The following is a 21,345-nucleotide window of genomic DNA, read 5'->3' on the forward strand; positions in this document are numbered from 1 at the left end:
ACACTGTGTAAGTGTGAGAAATCCTGGGAACTGTACTGAATGGATATCAACACCAGCCACCCGCCAAGGATAGTGTTTTCATTAACATGGGATTTCCACACACAAAAATTCTGCTTCCAGCACAGCAAAGACTACATCCCTCCATTTTTTCTAAATCCATCTCCCAAGTTAAGCCTGCCGTGACTAGATAAAATAACTCAGTTGATTAATATCTCTGCTGTGTTATTGCTTTGGACAGAACTGATAGACACAGCAGATACAAATCAACTCCTCTAGACACAGCCTGGAATGACAGTACAGTATGCTGATCTCTGCCCACTGGGAGCAAGAGAACTTTATCAGATATATTTAAAAAAAAAAAAAAAATATATATATATATATATTTTTTTAATATATATATATATATATATTTATATATATCCCTCCAATGAGTTGTTACATTTTTGTACTTTTTACCATGCACCTTTTATTGTGAACAGTTTAGGATATACAAAGCAATATAATATTTTATGCTTTATACAGGTCCTCAAAATTCTGCAGGCTGGTTAAAATCTAAGTTACAATCAACAAAGTGGTTTTGTCATGTGTTCCACTGCAAATCCAAAACATAGCCTCAGGAGGAGTGTAAATTATAATTTGTGCCAAAAAAAAAAAAAAGAGGTGCCCCTTTCACTGTACCTGCCAATATGGCTTAGGGTATTAGAGTATGAACAGAAAAATGTTACCATAGTGGGCCTTATTTACAGAGGAGCACATTCTTACACTTCGAACTGAAAAGTTTGATTTTTTTTAAACAGTGAAACCCAGTGTGTCTCCGTGACAGCCTTACTATCTGACTGAACAGATATTCTCATATTTTAACAGCTCAACTGTCTGCACAGGGAGGGTAACAGCTTGCATTTTACTCCTAATACACACTCATAAAACATGAACTGAAGCATGCGCTTGCACATATAAAGTGATCATACATCCAACTGCGAATGCTTCTAAATGTGGCCGACCTAGAGCTCGATGTTGTGCCCCAACTCTTCCTGCCTAGTCAGAGATGAGTTACAGGTTTGACCAGGAGCTCATGAACAATAACAGTATCTAAAATGTGCTAACTTCAAGGAAGTTTGCACATTTTGTGCTAACTTCAAGGAAGTTTGCACATTTTTGTGCTGTAGATTGCATGCGTGGTAACTTCATGACTTGTTCCCTAACCTCCCATTGCTGTGAATTAATCAGGTGTAGTATCTTGAACATTTTTTCTTTTGATAACATTTATCCACACGTCCATTTTACTCCTCCCTTTTTCATTTATTGACTTTTAAATATATGAAATTCTGCCAGGCAAAAACAGCTGCTCTGATAAATGCCTGCGTAATTTTAGAAAATAAAATTCAGGTATGAAGGCATGAGACAGAATAAATCAAGTCTGCAGCAGCAGATCTGTTTTGGTCCATATATGTACCATGGCTCCATGTGGAGCTGGTGGGAAAAAATATCATTAGAACTCCATCAATCACTGATTTACACATATTTCTACTACATTTTTTTCCCTGCTCATTTCTCACTGAGGTAACAGTTAATAATATGAGGCAGTCAGCAATACCTGACTGGTGACTACCAAGGTCAAACACTTACAAATAGACAAAACATACAGAAACATAATAACAGTAATAAAGCTGAAGAAGTAAAGAAAAATAGTACACGGACAATGAGAAACAAGAAGAATCTGTTACGTAGCTTTCACTCAGTTCTTCATCCTGTTCCATGTGTTGTCTATTACCGCCTTCTTTTTTGTTTCTGCCCCACTTCCAGCTCACATACCCAGCGTGCCAACAACACGCTAGCCAAATTAATAGCAAATACACACAGACACACATACAAACATGCTGGAATAAGTGACAGCATCCTTGCTCCAAGCTGGCATGAGTAGAACACACTGTTGCTTATCCAGTCAAAGCTTCCACTAGAGGCCATTTTCCAATCAAATCAGAGAGGGGCATAGCAGGTAGGCCCCGGTCTTTATCTGTGGCGCTGGATGGATGAAACAGACACTATGAGAATGTCCTTGGTGTATGCTTTGTTGATTTAATCCACCACTGGGAGGTTACTCTAATCCGCTCACTTGGATAACATAATTACATTTTTTAATCATTACAAATCAAACTAACAGATTAATATTAAATTACTAAAAAGATCTTAATGTGGATCTGACTGCTCGCTTGTTGCTGTGTCTGGTTGACAGAAAGATGGCTCAACACAAAGCAGCACATTACGTGACCACTGGAAAAGCAGACAAGTGCAGCTTTTGGCAAAAACATTTGAAAGCTGTGGTGATTTGGCCCACAAAAACACATAAGAATACATAAGCCTTAAAAAGCCTGCCTAGCATGGCTATGTAAGCAACCAGAGGTTCTCATTACAAACCCACATGATATGAAACATCCCCTCAATAGAACACATATTGTCTGCGTGTCTCAATTACAGCCTGAATTCCTCACTTAAGAAATGCACACACACACACACACACACACACACACAAACATACAAGCACATGAAAATATGTGAGTATACTGATTATGGTTTGTATATTTTTTCACAGAAACGCATGGAAGGATGAACAGACAAAAATATATTTACAACGATGTGAAATGGGTTATAGTTTGTAATGTTTGGCAACAACACCAACTTAAACTTCACACACACGCTTTGCCCAACTCTTCCATTTCCACTAAACAGAACCTGCTGTGTGTGTGTGTGTGTGTGTGTGTGTGTGTGTGTGTGTGTGTGTGTGTGAGCGTGCGCGCATATGTACAAGTGTGTTTGGGCTTGGCCAGGCAGCACAGCTCTCTCAGGTTACACACACACAGGAAGGCTCAGAGCAATAACAAAGACCTTTCAAAGGAACCCTCAGCAGGTTAAGATAAAATGTTTTCGCTCAAACTGATAAAAAGCATCTGCAGCTTAAATGAACAGGCGCTGGTATCAGTGTCGAGGTATGTGCAAGCAGATTGGCCGGCACAGATTAAAACAGACACCGGGTTGTCTCCCTCTTAGACGCACAGACACCTAAGAGCACGTGTATGTGTGTGTCCAGTCTGGTACTGACAGAAACACCTGTGAGGTTTAGTTCCAGCTTTAAATCCTCAGCCTGCCAATAATGCGAGAAACAGAAAATGGATAGGGTGTTATCAAGCAGTTCTAAGTACTACACTCCACACAAGAGTCCCACTGTGCTCTAGGACAACCGCTCTGATGACTCTCTAACACTGTGCACAACCTCCAGCACAAAGTTTAAAACCGTGTTTCGATTTTTTAAAAATCTGTGCAAATTTCTTTATAAAAGTAGAGGCTGCCCAAGACCACATTTTTATTTGGAGCAGTGGTCTAGAGGGAGAAGAATCTGGGCAGAGTTGAATGCGTACGCACATGTATATGATCATATTTATGCATGGTCACGCTAACATCTGTCTCGTCATATGTGCTTTCTGTCTGCCAGTTAGCATGATAAGCCTTCATTCCACAAGAAGAATAAATGGGAAACAATGCATATCATGGAGACTTCTGCAACTACTTAAAAGGAAAATCCTGATTTATTAAAATTCTGCTGCTTTGATAATTACTAATTATAGATATTGAACAAAATGACTGTACTTAATGACACAGTGACACTAGGGAAAACGGTGGTTAGAGGCCACAGCACAACCAGATTATTACAACAGTGTGCGATATACTTGCAATCTTACTGCCTTTGAAATGGCTGCTTCAAAGATGGTGATCAGCTCTGCAACAACTTGCAGTTAATTGCCATCTTTAATGTGACTTTGGCGCATCAAGACAGTGAGTCTGCTATTAGTCTGCAACTGTTGGCAACAAGTTGGCAATTACATGCAATTTGCTTGTGATAATACAGCAATTAACTTTAATAAATAAGCAAAAGTCCCAAATCTGTTGCTATCTACATAGGCAGAAATTCACATTAAACAGAATTTCCTATTAACTACTAAGATTCAGAGTCTAGCCAGCCAGGACCTCATAGATCTGAAACAGAAAGTCCTCCACAAATAGTAACGTAGTTGCTGCAGGATGGCAATAAAATTGCTAAATGACAGAGGCGCTTGGCAACTTTGGTTTTATAATATAACTGAAATACAACCAACTGGCAACTGGTTGAGCCAAGTCCCCTATTGCTGCAAATGGGTTGCGCTCACTCACTACAGACTGACTCAGATTCATTGCAGCTTGTTGGAAATCTGCGTTTGATTTTTTTGGAGACAGGCTGCCTACCACTAGGTGATCTGCACAATCATTCTGCGATCAAAAGTAGCTGCCCAAAGATTGAGGGTGTTGTATGCTTAACTACTTGCAACCATTTGCTCGTCTCAACTACTTGCAATCAGTCACTGAATGTGAAAAAATTCAATGCAATCACTGGGCAACCACCAATTTTGCTTAGTAGCAAGGAGGCTGCCATCCTATTTGACTCTGAGCCATTAAGAAGCTTCATGTTGAGATCTGAGAGTGTGGGCAATGGAAAGGAAACAAAAATTGTCAGACAACTAATGAGATTGCAAACAGTATGTTGTTACGTTACATTTCTACTCAATTATTAAGCCTATCCAAATGCAAAGGGGGAAAAGATGTCAGTTTAAATCTTCACCAAGCAACCAATATTAACAGAATGTACCAAAAAAAAAGTAACAAATGAGAGGCATCAGGATCTGTCCAAATCATCTCATCTGCTGTTTGCTCTGCAGTAGAAAACAACATCTGACAACCCATCTTTTGCGGGAAAACCCCTGGTAATTAAAGTTGGTTAAATTTTGAACCAGAACATCTGTGAACTGTGAAGGGAGTTTATAATGGGCAGAATGGCTGTTTTAATCATTTGCCTTTATTTTCCCATCCAAATGAGTTTGCCCAATTTGAACTTTGTTCAAACTATGCTGTGGTACTTTCAAATATCAGTGACATATTTGATGAGTTTGCCCATATTATTGCAATTAACAAAGTTTGGTAACACTGCAAAAGTAGGATATAATATGTTCACTTACTATTTACTGTATAAATTTTAGATCTACAGAAATTTTAGAGGTCCACCTCTTTGCATCTTACCTGGAAGCCCTGAATGCGTGCCAGATAGTCCAGCTGCTGTGCTGGCTGCACCGAGACACCACAGGCCAAGTTCTTTCCCTTCATGGGCAGTGAGGCTTCAGCTGTGGGTGACTGACCGTTCAGCAGCAGCTCCCGGGCCATGGTAGCAGTTGGGCTGGGTGATGAAGATGAGCCACTGTAATAAGGAGGGTGTCCTGGGGGTAGCGGGGCAGAGCAGGGCCCCATGTCTTTGGATGGCATGTAGTTTACCGAGCTGCCACTGGTGCTCCCGGGGCCTGGAGCACTACCACCCTGCTTTCTACTGGCCTCCATCTCCTGATAGACATCTGGGCTTAGGTGGAGCAGACCCTTCTGGGCTAGAGGGGTGAAAAAAGAAGGAGAGGAGGGAGGTGAATGGAGGAAACAGAGATTTAAAAAAGAAAAAAAGATGTTAGTATGAACAGATAAATGGAGATAAAGAGAAGTTGAAAGAGTTGAAAAAGACAAAAAGGGGATAAAAGAAAGACATTGGGAAAACAGAATAGAGAAAAGAGTTATTATGACTCTCATTAATAAGTGTTGAAATCTCATGAATGCAGATTCCTTGGCCATTCACAATAAGGCAATACCAGGGTGAGTTTGCCTATGTGGGTGCCCAACTGTGTCCATTTGTGTGTGCACAAGTGTGAGCTCCTAAACTGGCATTCCATCGCCAATCGCAGCTGACAGTTACTTGTGGTTTGGCAGGTCCAACCACTATCAAAGCATCTACTGGGAAACACACACACAGCCTCTTTCTTTCTCACTCTCAAACACAAACACAGAGACACAAACGCAGAGACACAAACGGAGCATCCACCAATATCAACAGAGCGTCTATGACTTCATCTTTGATGGGAAACAGCACCATCACTTCATGAGCATCCTGCTCCACTTACTATGCCTCTTCAAACATAGACCTACCAGAACCTCAAAGGAAGTTTAGTCTTAGAGAAAGGTTCTTGTTATATTATTTTGGAAATATTGAGGAACCTTTGTGATCTAAAAAGTGAAACTGGACACAGCTCAATCAAGACGTATTGTAGTTCTAGCCAGCTGAGCGCAACAGGACCATTTTAAGGCTTTCTGGACTCTGATATCACTAACTTGAAAGTGTTGTGGAAGCAAGAAACCCCCATGTGTTGTGATTCAATACGAATGTTACTTTGTGGCCGTGGTGAAAGTGAAAGGAGGCAGTATGAAGCATTAAAAGAATGACAGGAAGTATAAAGAGAGGATAAAAGAAGAAGGATGAGCTGGGAGCTTGTTTAGATGGAAGAGGATGTGGGGATGAGTGGATGTGAAACCCATGCGAAGCCTCCAAGCCCAGCCAAGGTCACCAGAGACAGGAAGACCAGCTGTCTGTGTGTCTGTGCGTATGTCTGTGGGCTTGTTTGTGTGTGCATATGGACCGACAGCTGGGAGAAAGCGTTGGAGCGAGCACTTGACTGACAGGCCACTTCCTGTTTCAGTTAACATTTACCATCACAGACAGAAACACACAAACAATGACAGAGTTTTGCACAATTGTAGCTTACTCTAGTATAAGGTTTCTGGGAACCCGCTGACAGTATTTCCCATTGTGAACAAAGAAGTTTGCATTCCTTTCCAGAGCAGCAGAAAAGCTGAAGGAAACAGCAGTGAAATCCAGAACTTATTGCTTGTACTACAACAAATGGCCCCTTGCCAACAATGACACAACTGCTAGGATTTTCCCCCCTCCTCCCAATCATGATGACAACTTTAATTTGAATTTACACAAGTAAAATTTGCAGGCCTCTGCAATCTGAATGCAGAATCATAAAAAATGAAAGGTGTTAGCCAACATGACATCAGCAGTGGACAAAGAGTATTTTGGGAGGGGGGGGGGCAGTCAATTTGATCCATGTGATTTTCTGTGACTGCCCAGTGCATGTTTGCATGTGATTGAGTACTTTAAGCTGGTGTCAGATGGTAAGTGAGAGCGTGAGAGCAAGAAACAACAAGAGTGAGACAATGGAGGAGAGACAGTGAGAGTGAATAAGCAAGAGTGACTGAGTATGTTTGTGCGTGATGCTGGACAGTGATTGTGAAATTGTGTACATAAAGTGAGAGCAAGTTAGTGAAAGGGGAGAGCAGTAGAGAAGCAGGCAGAGCCTGAGAAGTGGGGAGCGAAGGAGTAGGGAAGGCTTATTTGTGGTACCGGTTCCAGGCAGTTGCAGAGGGGTCCCACCCAGACTCGGTGTCCGGTGGGCCAGGGGAGCATTTGGAGGAAAGCCAGAGCCAAGCATGAGACTGATCGAAAACAGATAGGGCCGAAGCCCGCCGCTATAAATCACCACTGTGGAGCAAGACCTTCGCATAGCTCACACATGCTCACAATGCTCTCTCTCACACACTCACACACACACACACACACACACACACACACACACACACACACACACACACACACACACACACACACACACACACACACATATGAACAGCAGGAAATGAAATGTGGCAACTCGAGTGAAAAGCCCTGCTGCAAGACCCATGGGACTAGAAGGGAGAAAAATCACCCTCTTACTTTTACTTATGCTTTCTTTTTATGCTCCCTTCCTGTTTCTAAGCCACCCTGTTTGTTGTAGCAATGCCTTCCAGAGCTTACCTAGGGCAAAGGACACTGGAGCGTACGCACACACACACACACACACACACACACACTAAGAGTACAATGAAGGTTGTAGGTGCCGGAGGTGCGTGTGTTTTGTCTGGGAACAGAAAGACAGAGGGATAAATAGACAGCCCTTGACATATTTACCTACTTTCACCCACTATGCCTTATATAACGCAGAAACATTCTTTGTGCGGAGCATAGCTGGTCAATGACAGCATTTGTAATGTGTAGGAAATTGTTTCTGTGTTACCTCAGGCTAGCAAATGGAACAATATCAAAAATAGAGTTAACCCATTTTGGGGGCTGTCAATATGCAACAAATTAAAGCTAAAATGGTTTAAATAGAATAAACTTTTTTTTATACAACTTTAAGGGTTCCTTCCTGCTATATGTCCTTTTCCGCAATACCTAAGCTGAAAACGGAAGGAAGGATACAACATCTGCCAACTTATATGTCACTATATTTGGCCAAAAGAAAATTATGCAATACAGTCCAATTGCATAATTTACGGATATGCAGCCTTCTGCAGTTTGCTGCATTATGGGCTGTTTGCAGGTTTAACACCACTAGGCTAGCAAGGGTTTGTGAGTCTGTTTACAGAAATGTCTTCACAAGTTTATCAGCCCTATAAGTTTTTGCTTAAAAAAGGTTGTTTTGAAAGACTTTCTGAAGGTGTTTTAGTATTTTTTGCTGCTACAACATTAGCTAACATTTTAATGTTACCAGCTAATGTTGTCAGCTGATAACATTAAAAATAAGCTAGTAATGAGTATGTTATATCGCTGTGGAGGAATTTTGGCCCCCAAAATTCAGTCAATCTGATTTGCATCCAGACTTTGACTAAACCACTTCAAACCCTTCCTTTTGTTTTTTTGAGCCATTCAAAGGTGGACTTGCTGGTGTGTTTTGACTCATTGTCCTGAGTGCACTCTTTTGCAGCAGGACAAAGGTTCCATCAGTTACGGCAAATTGTCCAGGTCCTGAAGCAGCAAAGCAGCCCCAGACCATCACGCTACCACCACGTTTGACTGTTGGTATGATGTTCTTTTTATGAAATGCTGTTAGTTTTATGCCAGATGTAACAAAACTCAAACCTTCTAAACAAAGTTCAACTATTGTCTCGTCAGTCCATAGAATATTTCCATAAAAGTCTTGGGGATCATCAAGATGTGTTCTTTTTGGTCAGCAGTGGTTTTTACATTTGAACCCATGGCCATAGATGCCATTTTTGCCCAGTCTCTTTTTTATTGTTGAATCATGAACTCTGACCTTAACTGAGGCAATTGTGCTTCTTTAGATGTTGCTCTGGGTTCTTTTGTGACCACCTGGATGAGTTGTTGATGCTCTCTTGGAGTAATTTTGGTAGGCCGGGCCACTCCTGGGAAGGATCCCCACTGTCCAAATTCAGTATCTCAGAAAATTAGATTATTGTGAAAAGGTTCAATATTGAAGACACCTGGTGCCACACTCTAATCAGCTAATTAATTCAAAACACCTGCAAAGGCCTTTAAATGGACTCTCAGTCTAGTTCTGTAGGCTACACAATCACGGGGAAGACTGCTGACTTGACAGTTGTCCAAAAGACGAGCATTGACACCTTGCACAAAGGGGGCAAGACACAAAAGGTCATTGCTAAAGAGGCTGGCTGTTCACAGACACTCTGTGTCTAAGCACATTAATAGAGAGGCGAAGGGAAGGAAAAGACGTGGTAGAAAAAAGTGTACAAGCAACAGGGATAACCGCACCCTGGAGAGGATTGTGAAACAAAAGCCATTCAAAAATGTGGGGGAGATTCACAAAGAGTGGACTGCAGCTGGAGTCAGTGCTTCAAGAACCACCACACACAGACACGCAAGACATGGGTTTCAGCTGTCGCATTCCTCGTGTCAAGCCACTCTTGAAAAAGAGACAGCGTCAGAAGCGTCTCGCCTGGGCTAAAGACAAAAAGGACTGGACTGCTGCTGAGTGCTTCAAAGTTATGTTCTCCAATCAAAGTAAATTTTGCATTTCCTTTGGAAATCAAGTTCCCAGAGTCTGGAGGAAGAGAGGAGAGGAAATTCAATCCATGTTGCTTGAGGTCAAGTGTAAAGTCTCCACAGTCAGTGATGGTTTGAGGTGCCATGTCATCTGCTGGTGTTGGTCCACTGTATTTTCTGACGTCCAAGGTCAACGCAGCCGTTTACCAGGAAGTTTTAGAGCACTTCATGCTTCCTGCTGCTGACCAACTTTATGGAGATGCAGATTTCATTTTCCAACAGGACTTGGCACCTGCACACTGTGCAAAAGCTACCAGTACCTGCTTTAAGGACCTGGTTTAATTGGCCAGCAAACTCACCTGACCTCAACCCCATAGAAAATCTATGGGGTATTGTGAAGAGGAAGATGTGATATGCCAGACCCAACAATTCAGAAGAGCTGAAGGCCGCTAACAGAGCAACCTGGGCTCCCATAACACCTGAGCAGTGCCACAGACTGATCAATGATTATTTCCATAAGCATGCTACACTTGAGAAAGGGTAGCTTTGATGACCTCATTCTCCCGTTCATTTGAGAAAATGGGTATATTTACATGTGCTACAGTGACACAAGGGAAGACCATGGCACGACCAAATTATTGCAACCATATGCAATGAACTTCCATTTTCATTGCATTTGAAACATTTGCTTCAAAGATGGGGACCAGATCTGCAATGAATCGCATTCAGCTGATATCTTCAAAGTGACTGTGGTGCATCGTGATGTGATAAAACAGCAATAAAATGGAGTCCGTCTGCTATCAGTCTGCAATTGAATGGGGTCAAGATGGCAGTTACACACAATTTGTTTGTGATAATACAGTGAGTAACACTGATAAATTGCAGAAAATAGCAAAGCTGTTGCCTTCTGTTGCAAATCTGTTAATGTCTATATCAACAAAAATTGACATTAACTACTTAAATTCAGTCGAAACAGAACCTCACTGATTTGACACAAAATTCAGAAATTCCTCTACAAATAGTGACATAGTTGCTGCAGGACAGCAATTTAACTGCAAAATGATGTAGGCACTCAGCAGCCTGGCAGATAAGTTGTGCTCCTCAGTGACTCAGGATGATTGCAACATGTTGGCAATCTGTTTTTATAAATTAGATGGCAGCTATTTGCAAACCTTTGCTCATCTGTCTGCAAGGGCATAACTTTGGGTCCAACATTGAGGGGGTTAAGCTCTCTGCCTATTTATTTATTTATTAAATCATTTACTTTTCTAAAAGGGATTCAGGAAATTTTGGGTTAACCATATTAGAAATACATTGTAATACTTTTACTATGTATTTATTTAACTTTCCTTGTATTTACTCTGCACCTTCAACAATTAAGAAAAGGCTTACATTTTTTACATTTCTTCCAACAGTAACAAATATTTTACACTTTTAGAATCTATTATATTACACACCTAAATTTCTCAATTTTCCAAGTGTATGTATTTACCTGGTGCACTATAATTTGGCTAGGAGAAATTACAACACAATTGCACAAACATAGCCATTAGCAGAGGTGGCAAAAGTACTGACATTCTGTACTTGTACTTGTGTGAAAAAATACTTTGGTAAAAGTTGAAGTACTTGTTCAACATCTTTGCTTAAGTAAAAGTAAAAAAGTACAGGCTCTGAAATGTACTCAAAGTAAGAAAGTAAAAGTAGCTCTTTGCAGGACGTTTCTACCTGCTATTTTTCTGTAAAGCTAACTGAACCTCATTACATATTATTGTAATAATATAAAATAATACATGAGAATAGAAATGTTATTCCAATCTAAATTTTAATCCTAATGAATGCACTCAGCTTGAATCTGTTATGTAGGACACAAACTGTGAAAGGGAATTTAAACACAGCTCTCTGTGTCCTCCATAGTAGAGGGTGACTGTGTCTCCACCTAAACACAAACCTGAGGATACTCAGGGGTTACAGTGGGATTCAGAAGCTGGAGGAACCCTAAGATCAGCTGTAGTGGCTCTGCATGGGGAGAACAATCAAAACTTTCTATTGTGAGCGCCAGTAAATGATGTTGGTGTGCAGGCTGTGATCAGCAGAGCTGGTGCTGCTGCTCTGAGGTTTACTGCTTTGTGCTGATGAACTGAATTCACAAAGATGCAACCCAGTATTTCACAGCTATCTGAGCTGATCTCCATCCCCTACACTGACAGCATACAGGCTGTATACATGTTGGATTCAGTGAATGAATCTCAGCATAATGTAGTAAATTAATAGAGAATTCCTGCATTTTTTTTATTTTTTGGAAATGTAAATGTAATGAGTACCGAAGAATCGCATTGTGATAGCACCGTGACTGTGGGTGTTGATAGTGACTTTAACTGTTTTATGAGTTATTCTGGGACTCCTACTCATAAGATTAAACTAAACGAGAAAATAAGTTCTTTAGCCGTGCTTCCGACAAATGATCTATTCTTATTTGTTAATAAGTTTCATCTCTACAAATGTATATAGTGTTTTGATATATGTATATTGTGTTTTGATGTATATGTGTATTTATATATATTTTATGTATATAGTGTTTTCTATTTTATTTTATTTTATTTCATTTTATTTTATTTCATTCTTCGTCTCTGTACTTGAGCTGTTGTAATACGCCAATTTCTCAGTCGTGGGCTCATTAAAGTTTTATCTTATCTTATCTTATCTCTTATCTTAAAACAGATCTGCATAATATGCATTGGCACCATTATAAAAAGCTGTAAACAGATGTTTCTACATTAAAAAAGATGACTAAAATATTCAGGATTAGAACTTTAAAATCCCTTTTAATTTTATTTACCTATAAACACGGTTCCTGTTTAAACGCTCGTAAAATCTGAACAGCTGAGAGCAAAATAAATTATTTTCAGCCAGACTTCTACTTATTCACAATTTGCATGAAAACAAAGGACAAACAAGAAACATCTTCCATTCAGTACTTACAGACAAATGCACACAGAAAACTGAGACCAGCTGTATCTGTTTGAATGAGTTGTAAATGGTGTTTATGTAATAAACATTATTCAGACAGCGTCGTGTGAGTGTTGTGCGGTTTAGGCAACTTTAAAGAGCTAATTAGCAGACAGTTAAGCCTCATGCTGAGTGTGAGATAAACTAAGTGAAAATGGCAATGGACCAAAGGCACACTCCAAGCCAACAATAGGAACAGTCATCAAAAAAAGGAAGATTTTGTTTCCCAAGAGGCTCTACTCTGGAGGTATTGGGCAATGATTGAATACTGGGCTTCCATAGAAACCACAACCCCCAAAATAGTTTTTCCAAGAGAACAATCATTTATCTAGAAATATAATTTAGATGATATATCTTTCAGAAATTGGACTAAATCACAGATATGAGTGCTATAAAAATTGTGGCAGAGGCACAGTTCTCATCTGGATTCTGTCTATCAAGTCTAAACCAGCAATGAGCAATGCAACAAATCTGGGCGATTACTCTCTCAACATGAGCACGCTAAGCATGACATCCATTCTCCTCTCCAGAGTAAAGTTGGATCCCCCATGTCAGAAGGCTGCAGCTCTGCCAAAAGCCTCCATTAGGCCAAAGTGACGACAGCACATTTGAATCTATTAAAGCTATCTGTTTTCCACTCTGCTGCTCGACATCTCACAGATTGTTCATTTGAGCCACAAACTGCTCTTTCTCAAGCTGCTGGCATTTACTTTCCTGGTATCTGGTTTAAAAGTACTTACAGCTGCTTTTTTTTAATGAATCAAGGCCAAAAAAAAAAAAAAAATCAAACTCAGATATATACATATAAATCTGCTTAAGCAACAGCACAAAAAATTAATTCTTTGGAAATTTATTTCACCTGCAATATGCCACATGTGGCACAACTAGAAGCCAACATCACTGCCCGGCTCTGTAGACCACAAAAAAAAAAAAAAAACTAACTAAAAATAGAATGTACATTCTTGAAATAGCTTCTTGACTTTAATGATAGATTTTTTTCATTATTTTTATTTTGATTACAGACAAGACAGCCAAATTAACAACACATACTGATGGAGACCAGCTGTTTCAAAATTGCATCCTTAAGGTTCTCAGTGAAGAGTCCTTTGAGACTGAGCCTCTTCTATAAATAAAACGTTCTTTAAGGCCACCACATTCCCATGTAAGATCTTGCATAAATCCAGCCATGAAATGTCTTTTGCATTTGTCTCATTTGAAGTTGTCCATAAGGTATTTTCCAAGTTTTTTTGTTTGTTTCTCTTTTCTATCCAGTTCCATGTTAACAGGCTTGTCCACATATTACATGGTAATGCTAACATGCTGATCTTTATAATGTTAACTATATTTACCATCATAGTTTAGACTGTTAGCATGCTAATCTTTTCCAAATTATATCAAGCATGAATTACAGCAACATCATTAGCTTTGGTATTTGATTATAAACTATATTTAAATATTTTATTTGATTATCCCACTAGTAGTGCTACTACTTAGGGACCTGGAGTGCTTTCATTCACTGCTGTCCATACTGGATGTTTACACTGGATCAATGAACTGACTGCTGTTGCCATTGCCCAACCACGTTGTTTGTGTTGTCAATACACATTTAAACTACCATACAAGACCATTACAGAATCACTGTTTGAGCATTTATTCCAGAGCACAGACATTAGAGTTCTGTCCTTTCCACTACTTTGGTCCCTTTTGGCACTAGTTTGGCATTCTGTAGTACTAGTTGTAGTAATTAGTTAATTAGTTATTCTATTTCAGCAACTAGTTACAACACAAACCTTACTACAAAAGCTGTGTCAGCACTTGCAGCACCAGAGTCATAGGCAGTCAGCTTTTTGTTGCATTAGCGGCCTTCTGGATAATGGAAGCTGGACAATGTCAAGAGAATCAGGTTAGAACACTAGGTTAGAACACTGTCTGTAGTTTCCTTTCACACATGTAACAAACAACAGGTGAAAGTCCACCACACTGCTGGAAATACTTGGTTTATCATGGGATGCTGCCTGGGTTACACCATACAGAAGGCAGGGTGCATGACATCCACTGTATCCACTGGCCACCTGGCAGTTATCTGCTCTATTTAATGTTTAATGTCTAACAAGACTGTGCAACTCCATGAACATGTATGGAAACAGTTTTACTAGTTTTACTGCAAAAGGCAAACCAGCTTTGTATACATTTTATTTGCTGTTTTTCATCTTACTACTTTAATTACTGATATGATAAACATTCACTACTTAACATGTATGACAGTTGCAGTGTCTCTCTGTGTTTAGGATTAAGGGTGTGTGTGTGCATCTGTACTCCTGTGTGCTTGTGTGTTAATCCTGAGTGAAAGGCTATGTTTTCTGCACAGGAAGGCAGCGGAGGGACTCCCTAGAGGGCCTCTGTGTGCCGGCCCTGTAAGCCTGTGTGAATGAGCCTGAATTCGCAGGCTCCCCACGAGGACGCACGGCCAATTAAGCTGACAGTCAGAGGCCCATTGACCAGTCACAGAGATTAAACGCCGGGCCATCTCGGTGGCTAAAACCACCTGCAGGATGGAGGGAATGATGGAGAGCCGGAGAGGAGGAGGAGAAGGAAATGGAAAGAAACACAGGGAGACGTGCCGATACTCACTGTTGCTTGTCGCTTCGGTAAAAGACGCCTTTTGTCCATTCCAGCCTTTGTTGTCCATCTGTAGTGATGTGGAGAGAAGGAGAGAAGGGGGAGGTAAGAGAGATGTAGATTCTTGAACAGACAGCTTCTTCACGCATGTCAGACAAGTTCCTTCCTACTGTTTGGTCCACAAAGAGACAAGTGCTCACAGGAGGGGATGCTTAAGGAGCCTAGTGTCTCTAGGCCAGCTACTTAATTAGGGGGGCTGTCAGTGTTTAGTAACAAAAAAAAAAAGCTCCTATTCAATTTGTTACTTCTGCTGTGGTATGTGCATCTGCCTGCAAGTACACACAGCCACAAACACATGTGAAACTGAAACAAATCATTTTTCAAATGTGTGACAGCTGAGGAGATGACGTGGCTGTAAATTCACCCATGCCACAGTCGAAACTCAGTGCAAGAGACCTCCCAGAGAACAGAGAAAAGGGAGGGATGGAAGGATGGCGTGAGAGCAAGAGCTCTAAAGAAAGACGACCTATCTTACAAGAGCTACAAAGCTCTGGGCTGTGTGAGATCAAAAGAAAAGTAAGCTGTTTAATTAATTCGTACACAGATGCTGTCAGAGTTGTCAAGCTATTGCAGAGTCACGTATCAGCCGCTAACTTTGTTCTGTCTAAATATTGTATCATGAGCGTAACCAGAAAGGTCTCACTTCTTGCCAGAAATTAGCTTAAACAGTGAGACTCGACACACTGCTTATTTCCAGAATAGCAGACTCACATATCTGAAACCTTAGAAAACAAAACACAGTGGTTTATAGGGCTAAAAAATTAAACATCCAATGATGGATTTGATTACATGTGTGCAACATTTGACATTCCCCTGGAGACTCGTGTAACTGGGGCATTCAGTGTGCAAAGTGTTTAACACTTTCAAAAACTGCTCTGCTTATGTCTTAGTAGTAGTAACTACACAGAAGATCAAAGTAATTAATGTCAGAGCTGAGGAATAAAACTGAAAGGAAGGGAATTACTGGCTGCAAACTGAGATAAGCTTTTATTTGGAGCATAGGGCTTTAAGATCTGGTTTTCTGAATATTATACATATATGCAGCATCACATATCTAACTAATGAGCTGTCTGGGGAACAATTAACATTCTATGAAGAGACTGGTTATGTAACATTATCTCAATCTGATTCTGCTCCCTTGAGCTTAAAAACCAACGAGGTGAATAAAGATGTTGGTGATCGATGGTTGCTTGCAAAATACACTTGGCTCAGGGGAGCTGAACGGGTTGCATAATAGGTCAGCAGCACTGGGACTTGTGATAAATCTGGGAATCGAATATCAGAATTTCTGTGCAAGGCTGTAGAAATGACAAAGTCAGGGCCGTGCACTGAGTTTCTTTATGTAGTCCTTCAGCATACAGCTTTACAGGAACCGTCCATTGTCACTACACTGAAAAAAGTAAACCTGCACTGTCATTAGTGTAATGTGTTTTTTTTTTTTTGGATTCCAATAAATAAAAAATATTAGTTTGCTCAGTTAAACTAAGCTGTGTAATTTATGCTTATGGGTCAATTAAATTTTTCTACCTTACTAAATAATAATAATAATGCATTAGTCTTATATAGCGCTTTTCTAGACACCCAAAGACACTTTACAATTTCATGCACTATTCATTCACACCTCAATCATACCTGGTGGTGGTAAGCTACTAATGTAGCCACAGCTGCCCTGGGGCAGTCTGACAGAGGCGTGGCTGCCAATTTGCGCCTACGGCCCCTCCGACCACCACCAAACACACAACCACATTCACACTTAGGCAATGTGGGTTAAGTGTCTTGCCCAGGGACACAGGGACACTATAATTGTACTGATAGCAGGGCACCGAAGTGAAATTTTAAATTTTGATGAAAGCATTTTATTAGGTTGAGTATGATTTGCTCGTGCGCAGTCTTTAAAACTAAGTTCTGGCGGCATCCGCAGTATTCCTGACTTCGCGCCATTACCCATAATTCATAGCGGAAGCCGGTATTTTACTTCCATTTGCGCTGTTGTTTACAGATGTGGGGGGACATGCTTGCCGTTCATTTAAACATTTTGACACTGCAGTTTCTTTTACCTGGCCTAAATGGTACCACATTGGAGGTGGATACACTGCAAGGATGTTTTAAAAAGCAGCGAGGACAATTCAGTAACAGTGCCTCACCCGTCACTTCTCACTGACTGGGTAGATGACATGAAATTATGGCCCAAAGTCAGCTAAATCGACATTATCAATTACCTTGTTTTTTTCCAAAGGTGTTGATGGTAAGGAATCACGTAATTATAAGAGCACCGAGGCGTATAATTGCCTTCAAAGCAATAAAAACAATAAAGTAATGCTGAACAAACAAGGCAACGTTATTTTCCTTAAAGCAGCTGTAGAGCCGAGCCAGAGCATCAGCCAAGCTAAGCGCTTAGCATGGGTCATGCTAAGGGAAAGTGGAGTGGTGGAGACAGTCAGCTGTTCCTGTATCGCCTGATTAGGGAAATCATGTAGTGATGCGGCAGCTATTCTGTGGAAGGTATATCACTTATCTGGATATCAGAATGTTCAGATCACTGAAACAGAAACACTGGACTGGCTGAAGGCTGTGATCGGGGAGACACGCAGCTGTCATTTTGCTAACTGCTACGTGTTTACATGTGGAAGCCATGCATTGTTTTGTGTAGGCTGTATGCTGTAGTGTCACACTATAAATAAAATAACCTAAAAAAAAAAAGAAGAAGCTGTACATTAAAGGAAAACTTAAAACATAATACAGTAATAGGATGTGCAACTGGGTAGTATAATTCTGGGGAAAAAGAACAAATTTACAGAATAGAATAATTTGAAAAAATGTACAGACTGATGTAGTGACAACTGACAACAGCACAAGTTGAACCCGAGCTCATGTTCCAAATAATAAAGCCACAAACCGGGACACATTAGGCTGCAGTACAAGGACACCGATTTTTGGGAACATATTTGTGAATCTGACCTCTTCATCTGTGATTATCTTAGAATTATCAAAGTTGTTCAGTTGATACCACAACTGTTGTTTTGTACTCGGTTGATCCCGCAGTAATTGGCAACACTTCTGTAAGTGGCCTGGACAATGATGACTCCTCAGTTTCTGCACATACAGATGACAGTGTTGCGTAGCAGCCCCTCACCAGACTCACCAAGGACACAGCAGTGGCCACAAATGTTCCAAATCCCAAACATTTCAAAGTGGTTTACATCAACTTTACATTTTCAGGTTAGATTTAGTAGAATATTTACATTAAGTAATAAAGCCAATGTATTTATTTTGATTTAGAACAATTTGAAAGAATGGGCTCTCTTCACCTTTATAAATTAGTTTACATGAATTTAAAAATTTTAGGTTACACTAAAAGATTTATTTACATTTGGTCAATGCTAAAATATTAGGTGTGACAGATTACTTCAATTTTTTTTAAGTTGAGTCAATGTTATATTTTTTTCAGTGTATTCTTTGAGCTGTAATGCTAATAACAAATGAAAAGTGTTGTCTGGGCGTCTCTGCTTAGACTGCTGCCCTCGCGGTCCAGACGCTTGGATGGCAACAGATGTAAATTCATGGCAACAGCTCAGTGCATTTAGGCATGTAGATCTATATGATCAAGACAACCTGCTGAAGTTCAAACTGGGCATCAGAATGGGGATGAACCCAATAAAGTGTATGGTGAGTATATACAGTATGTACCACCTCTTCAGCAGGTTAACATGTTTTCATTTTAGCACCTGCAAAAAATCAGATGCAAATGTGATCTGTAGCTCTTATTTATGAAACACAATCAAATTAAATCAATGTTATGAAAACAAACAAAAAAAACATTCATACATATAAAGATGTCAGTCCTGGGAATATTTACATTTCTAAAACTGCAACTACTCAGAACAAAAACTTCTGGATAATTAATCATGTACAATATTTAAAAAAATTTAATTCAACATTCAACAATATACAACTACTACCAGTCAGGAGGTAAAATAAACAGTTGCGCAGCAAAGTGGGAGGCTTGTGTATATAAAATGGATATGAAATATACAAGCTGGGGTAGGCAAGCTGGAGGATTGTTGTCAAATTTTTACCTCAGCGGGGTTCTGAGGCACCGTGGAGGCCTTGTATCCCAGCTGTAGCAGCATAGCCTCAGCTGCATTCCGCTTCGCCACCTTCTTGTTGGGCCCTGTTCCCGTGGCAACCTCATTATTCACCTTCACCTGCACGTGCATGGATGAAAACACACATACACACATATAAAAAAACCAGCACACACAGTCACAACATTTTCAGGTTCACAACTGAACATTCTGGCTTTACTGATGCATCCTGTTGTGACCACATATAATTGTTTCTTACTAAAGAAAAAAAAAATATTTTCACTCATTTTCTGAGCTGAGGCAGCCATGCAGTGCACACTGCACAAAAAGAATCTGAGTGAAGTGTTTGTTTTTCAGTAATCCCAAAACATTAAATCTGTCCACACAGAATGTAAGCAGAAATTTCCAAGAGAATATCAGACGTCGTTATGTTATCCAAACAGACAATTACACTGTACAAATAACATTCTGGAAGCCAAAGCCTGTGAACTGCCAGGCCTCAGCGCACTCACTCAAAGTGGTCTGACATGCTCACTAAGTACTCATCTGAATACATCGTGAAGGTCACAACAGAAGGAGAAGGAAGGAAGACCTCAATAAATTCTTCAATCACTAAACAAACACAATCACTCTTTTATCAAAATTCAGACGATGAGCAGCTCCTGAAAAGGCATTTGACAAAAGGTGGAGCCCTTTCTGTAGTGATGGCTTCAGACAAATGGTACGAAAACAGAGACTCATTTGAGCCCTTCTGCTTACCAAAGGAAACAATGTGGAAATTTTAGAAGATGGAGTGGACTGCACAAAAGAACGCACACACTCACAGGGACTAATGTGTGTATCAAAGAGGCATGGAGAATAGGTTTGAGGCTGAATTACGGCCTGATGCTAAGAGAAGCTCTGTTCTTCACATGAAAGAAAAGGATTATGGAACGAGAGACTAAAAAAGAGAGTTTGACTGAGAGAGACAGCCTGCACAATCTCTGATGGTGTGCATAAATAAGAAAACAAACTGCATTATACCAGCTTTGTTAGTTTGTTTCATTTAACCTACAAAGCTACAGTCCTGTGAAAAGTACACCATTACTGCTTCTATAGGAATTTAGAGCGTAAGTTGCAGTCAGGTGCTGATAATCAAATGTTTAATGCAAATGCTTGATTAACTGATCAACAGCAAGTGTGAGCACCTCTATAAAAGCGGATGTTTGCTGGTCTGGAGCATTTAGGTGTCAAATTTATGAAACCTGCACACCTGCTTATTTTGTACTTACCACTGTGTGCATGTTAGTCAATCAGACTCACAATCTAAACAAAGAGGCTTGTGCAATCTGCATACAATCTATGTACCGCCATGCGTCAAAATAAAAAACTCAGATTCTTGCGGGATAGTGCCAATAAATTTGTAAGTGACGACAAGGTAAGATAAGGTAAGGTGAGGTGAGATAAGATAAGCAATACTGGGAAATATTTGACTAAAAGATTAAGGCCTACACTTTTTGATTTATTATTTTGTTTTCTGGGCTTTTTTATTTTATTTTGGCTTGTGGTGTTTGGGAAAACTGTAAATAATGACCAAAAGGAAATCTGCTCAAACCATGCACACGAACAATCAGTATTTCATCGATATTTTTGTACATGACTTTGTTCATACTCTACGAACAAATTTAGAAGTGCCTTGTACAAATGAATTAAGAAGGTCTGGCTATCTTAGAAAATTTTAAAATACCTATTTTTGTCATCGCCCCTGAAACAATAACTAAAGGTCAAGCAGCACACTAAGTTATACTTTTGCATGGTTCACAGTATGCCGATATTTTTTTTACATTAAGGTTGGGA

General features: G+C 40.0%; 1 protein-coding gene across 1 annotated transcript in view; it reads right to left on the bottom strand.

Moving 5' to 3' along the window:
• Positions 1 to 21,345, bottom strand: part of stau2 (staufen double-stranded RNA binding protein 2) — a 117,768-nt gene that overhangs the window by 50,465 nt on the left and 45,958 nt on the right. The window contains exons 10-12 of the mRNA XM_030756793.1: positions 19,501 to 19,629; positions 15,377 to 15,434; positions 5,104 to 5,459 (exon numbers count right to left, since the gene is read on the bottom strand). Coding sequence (XP_030612653.1) covers positions 5,104 to 5,459; positions 15,377 to 15,434; positions 19,501 to 19,629 — 543 coding nt within the window. The remainder of the gene's footprint in view (positions 1 to 5,103; positions 5,460 to 15,376; positions 15,435 to 19,500; positions 19,630 to 21,345) is intronic.

This window comes from Archocentrus centrarchus, chromosome 20, assembly GCF_007364275.1.
Source record: "Archocentrus centrarchus isolate MPI-CPG fArcCen1 chromosome 20, fArcCen1, whole genome shotgun sequence".
NCBI classification, from domain to species: domain Eukaryota; kingdom Metazoa; phylum Chordata; class Actinopteri; order Cichliformes; family Cichlidae; genus Archocentrus; species Archocentrus centrarchus.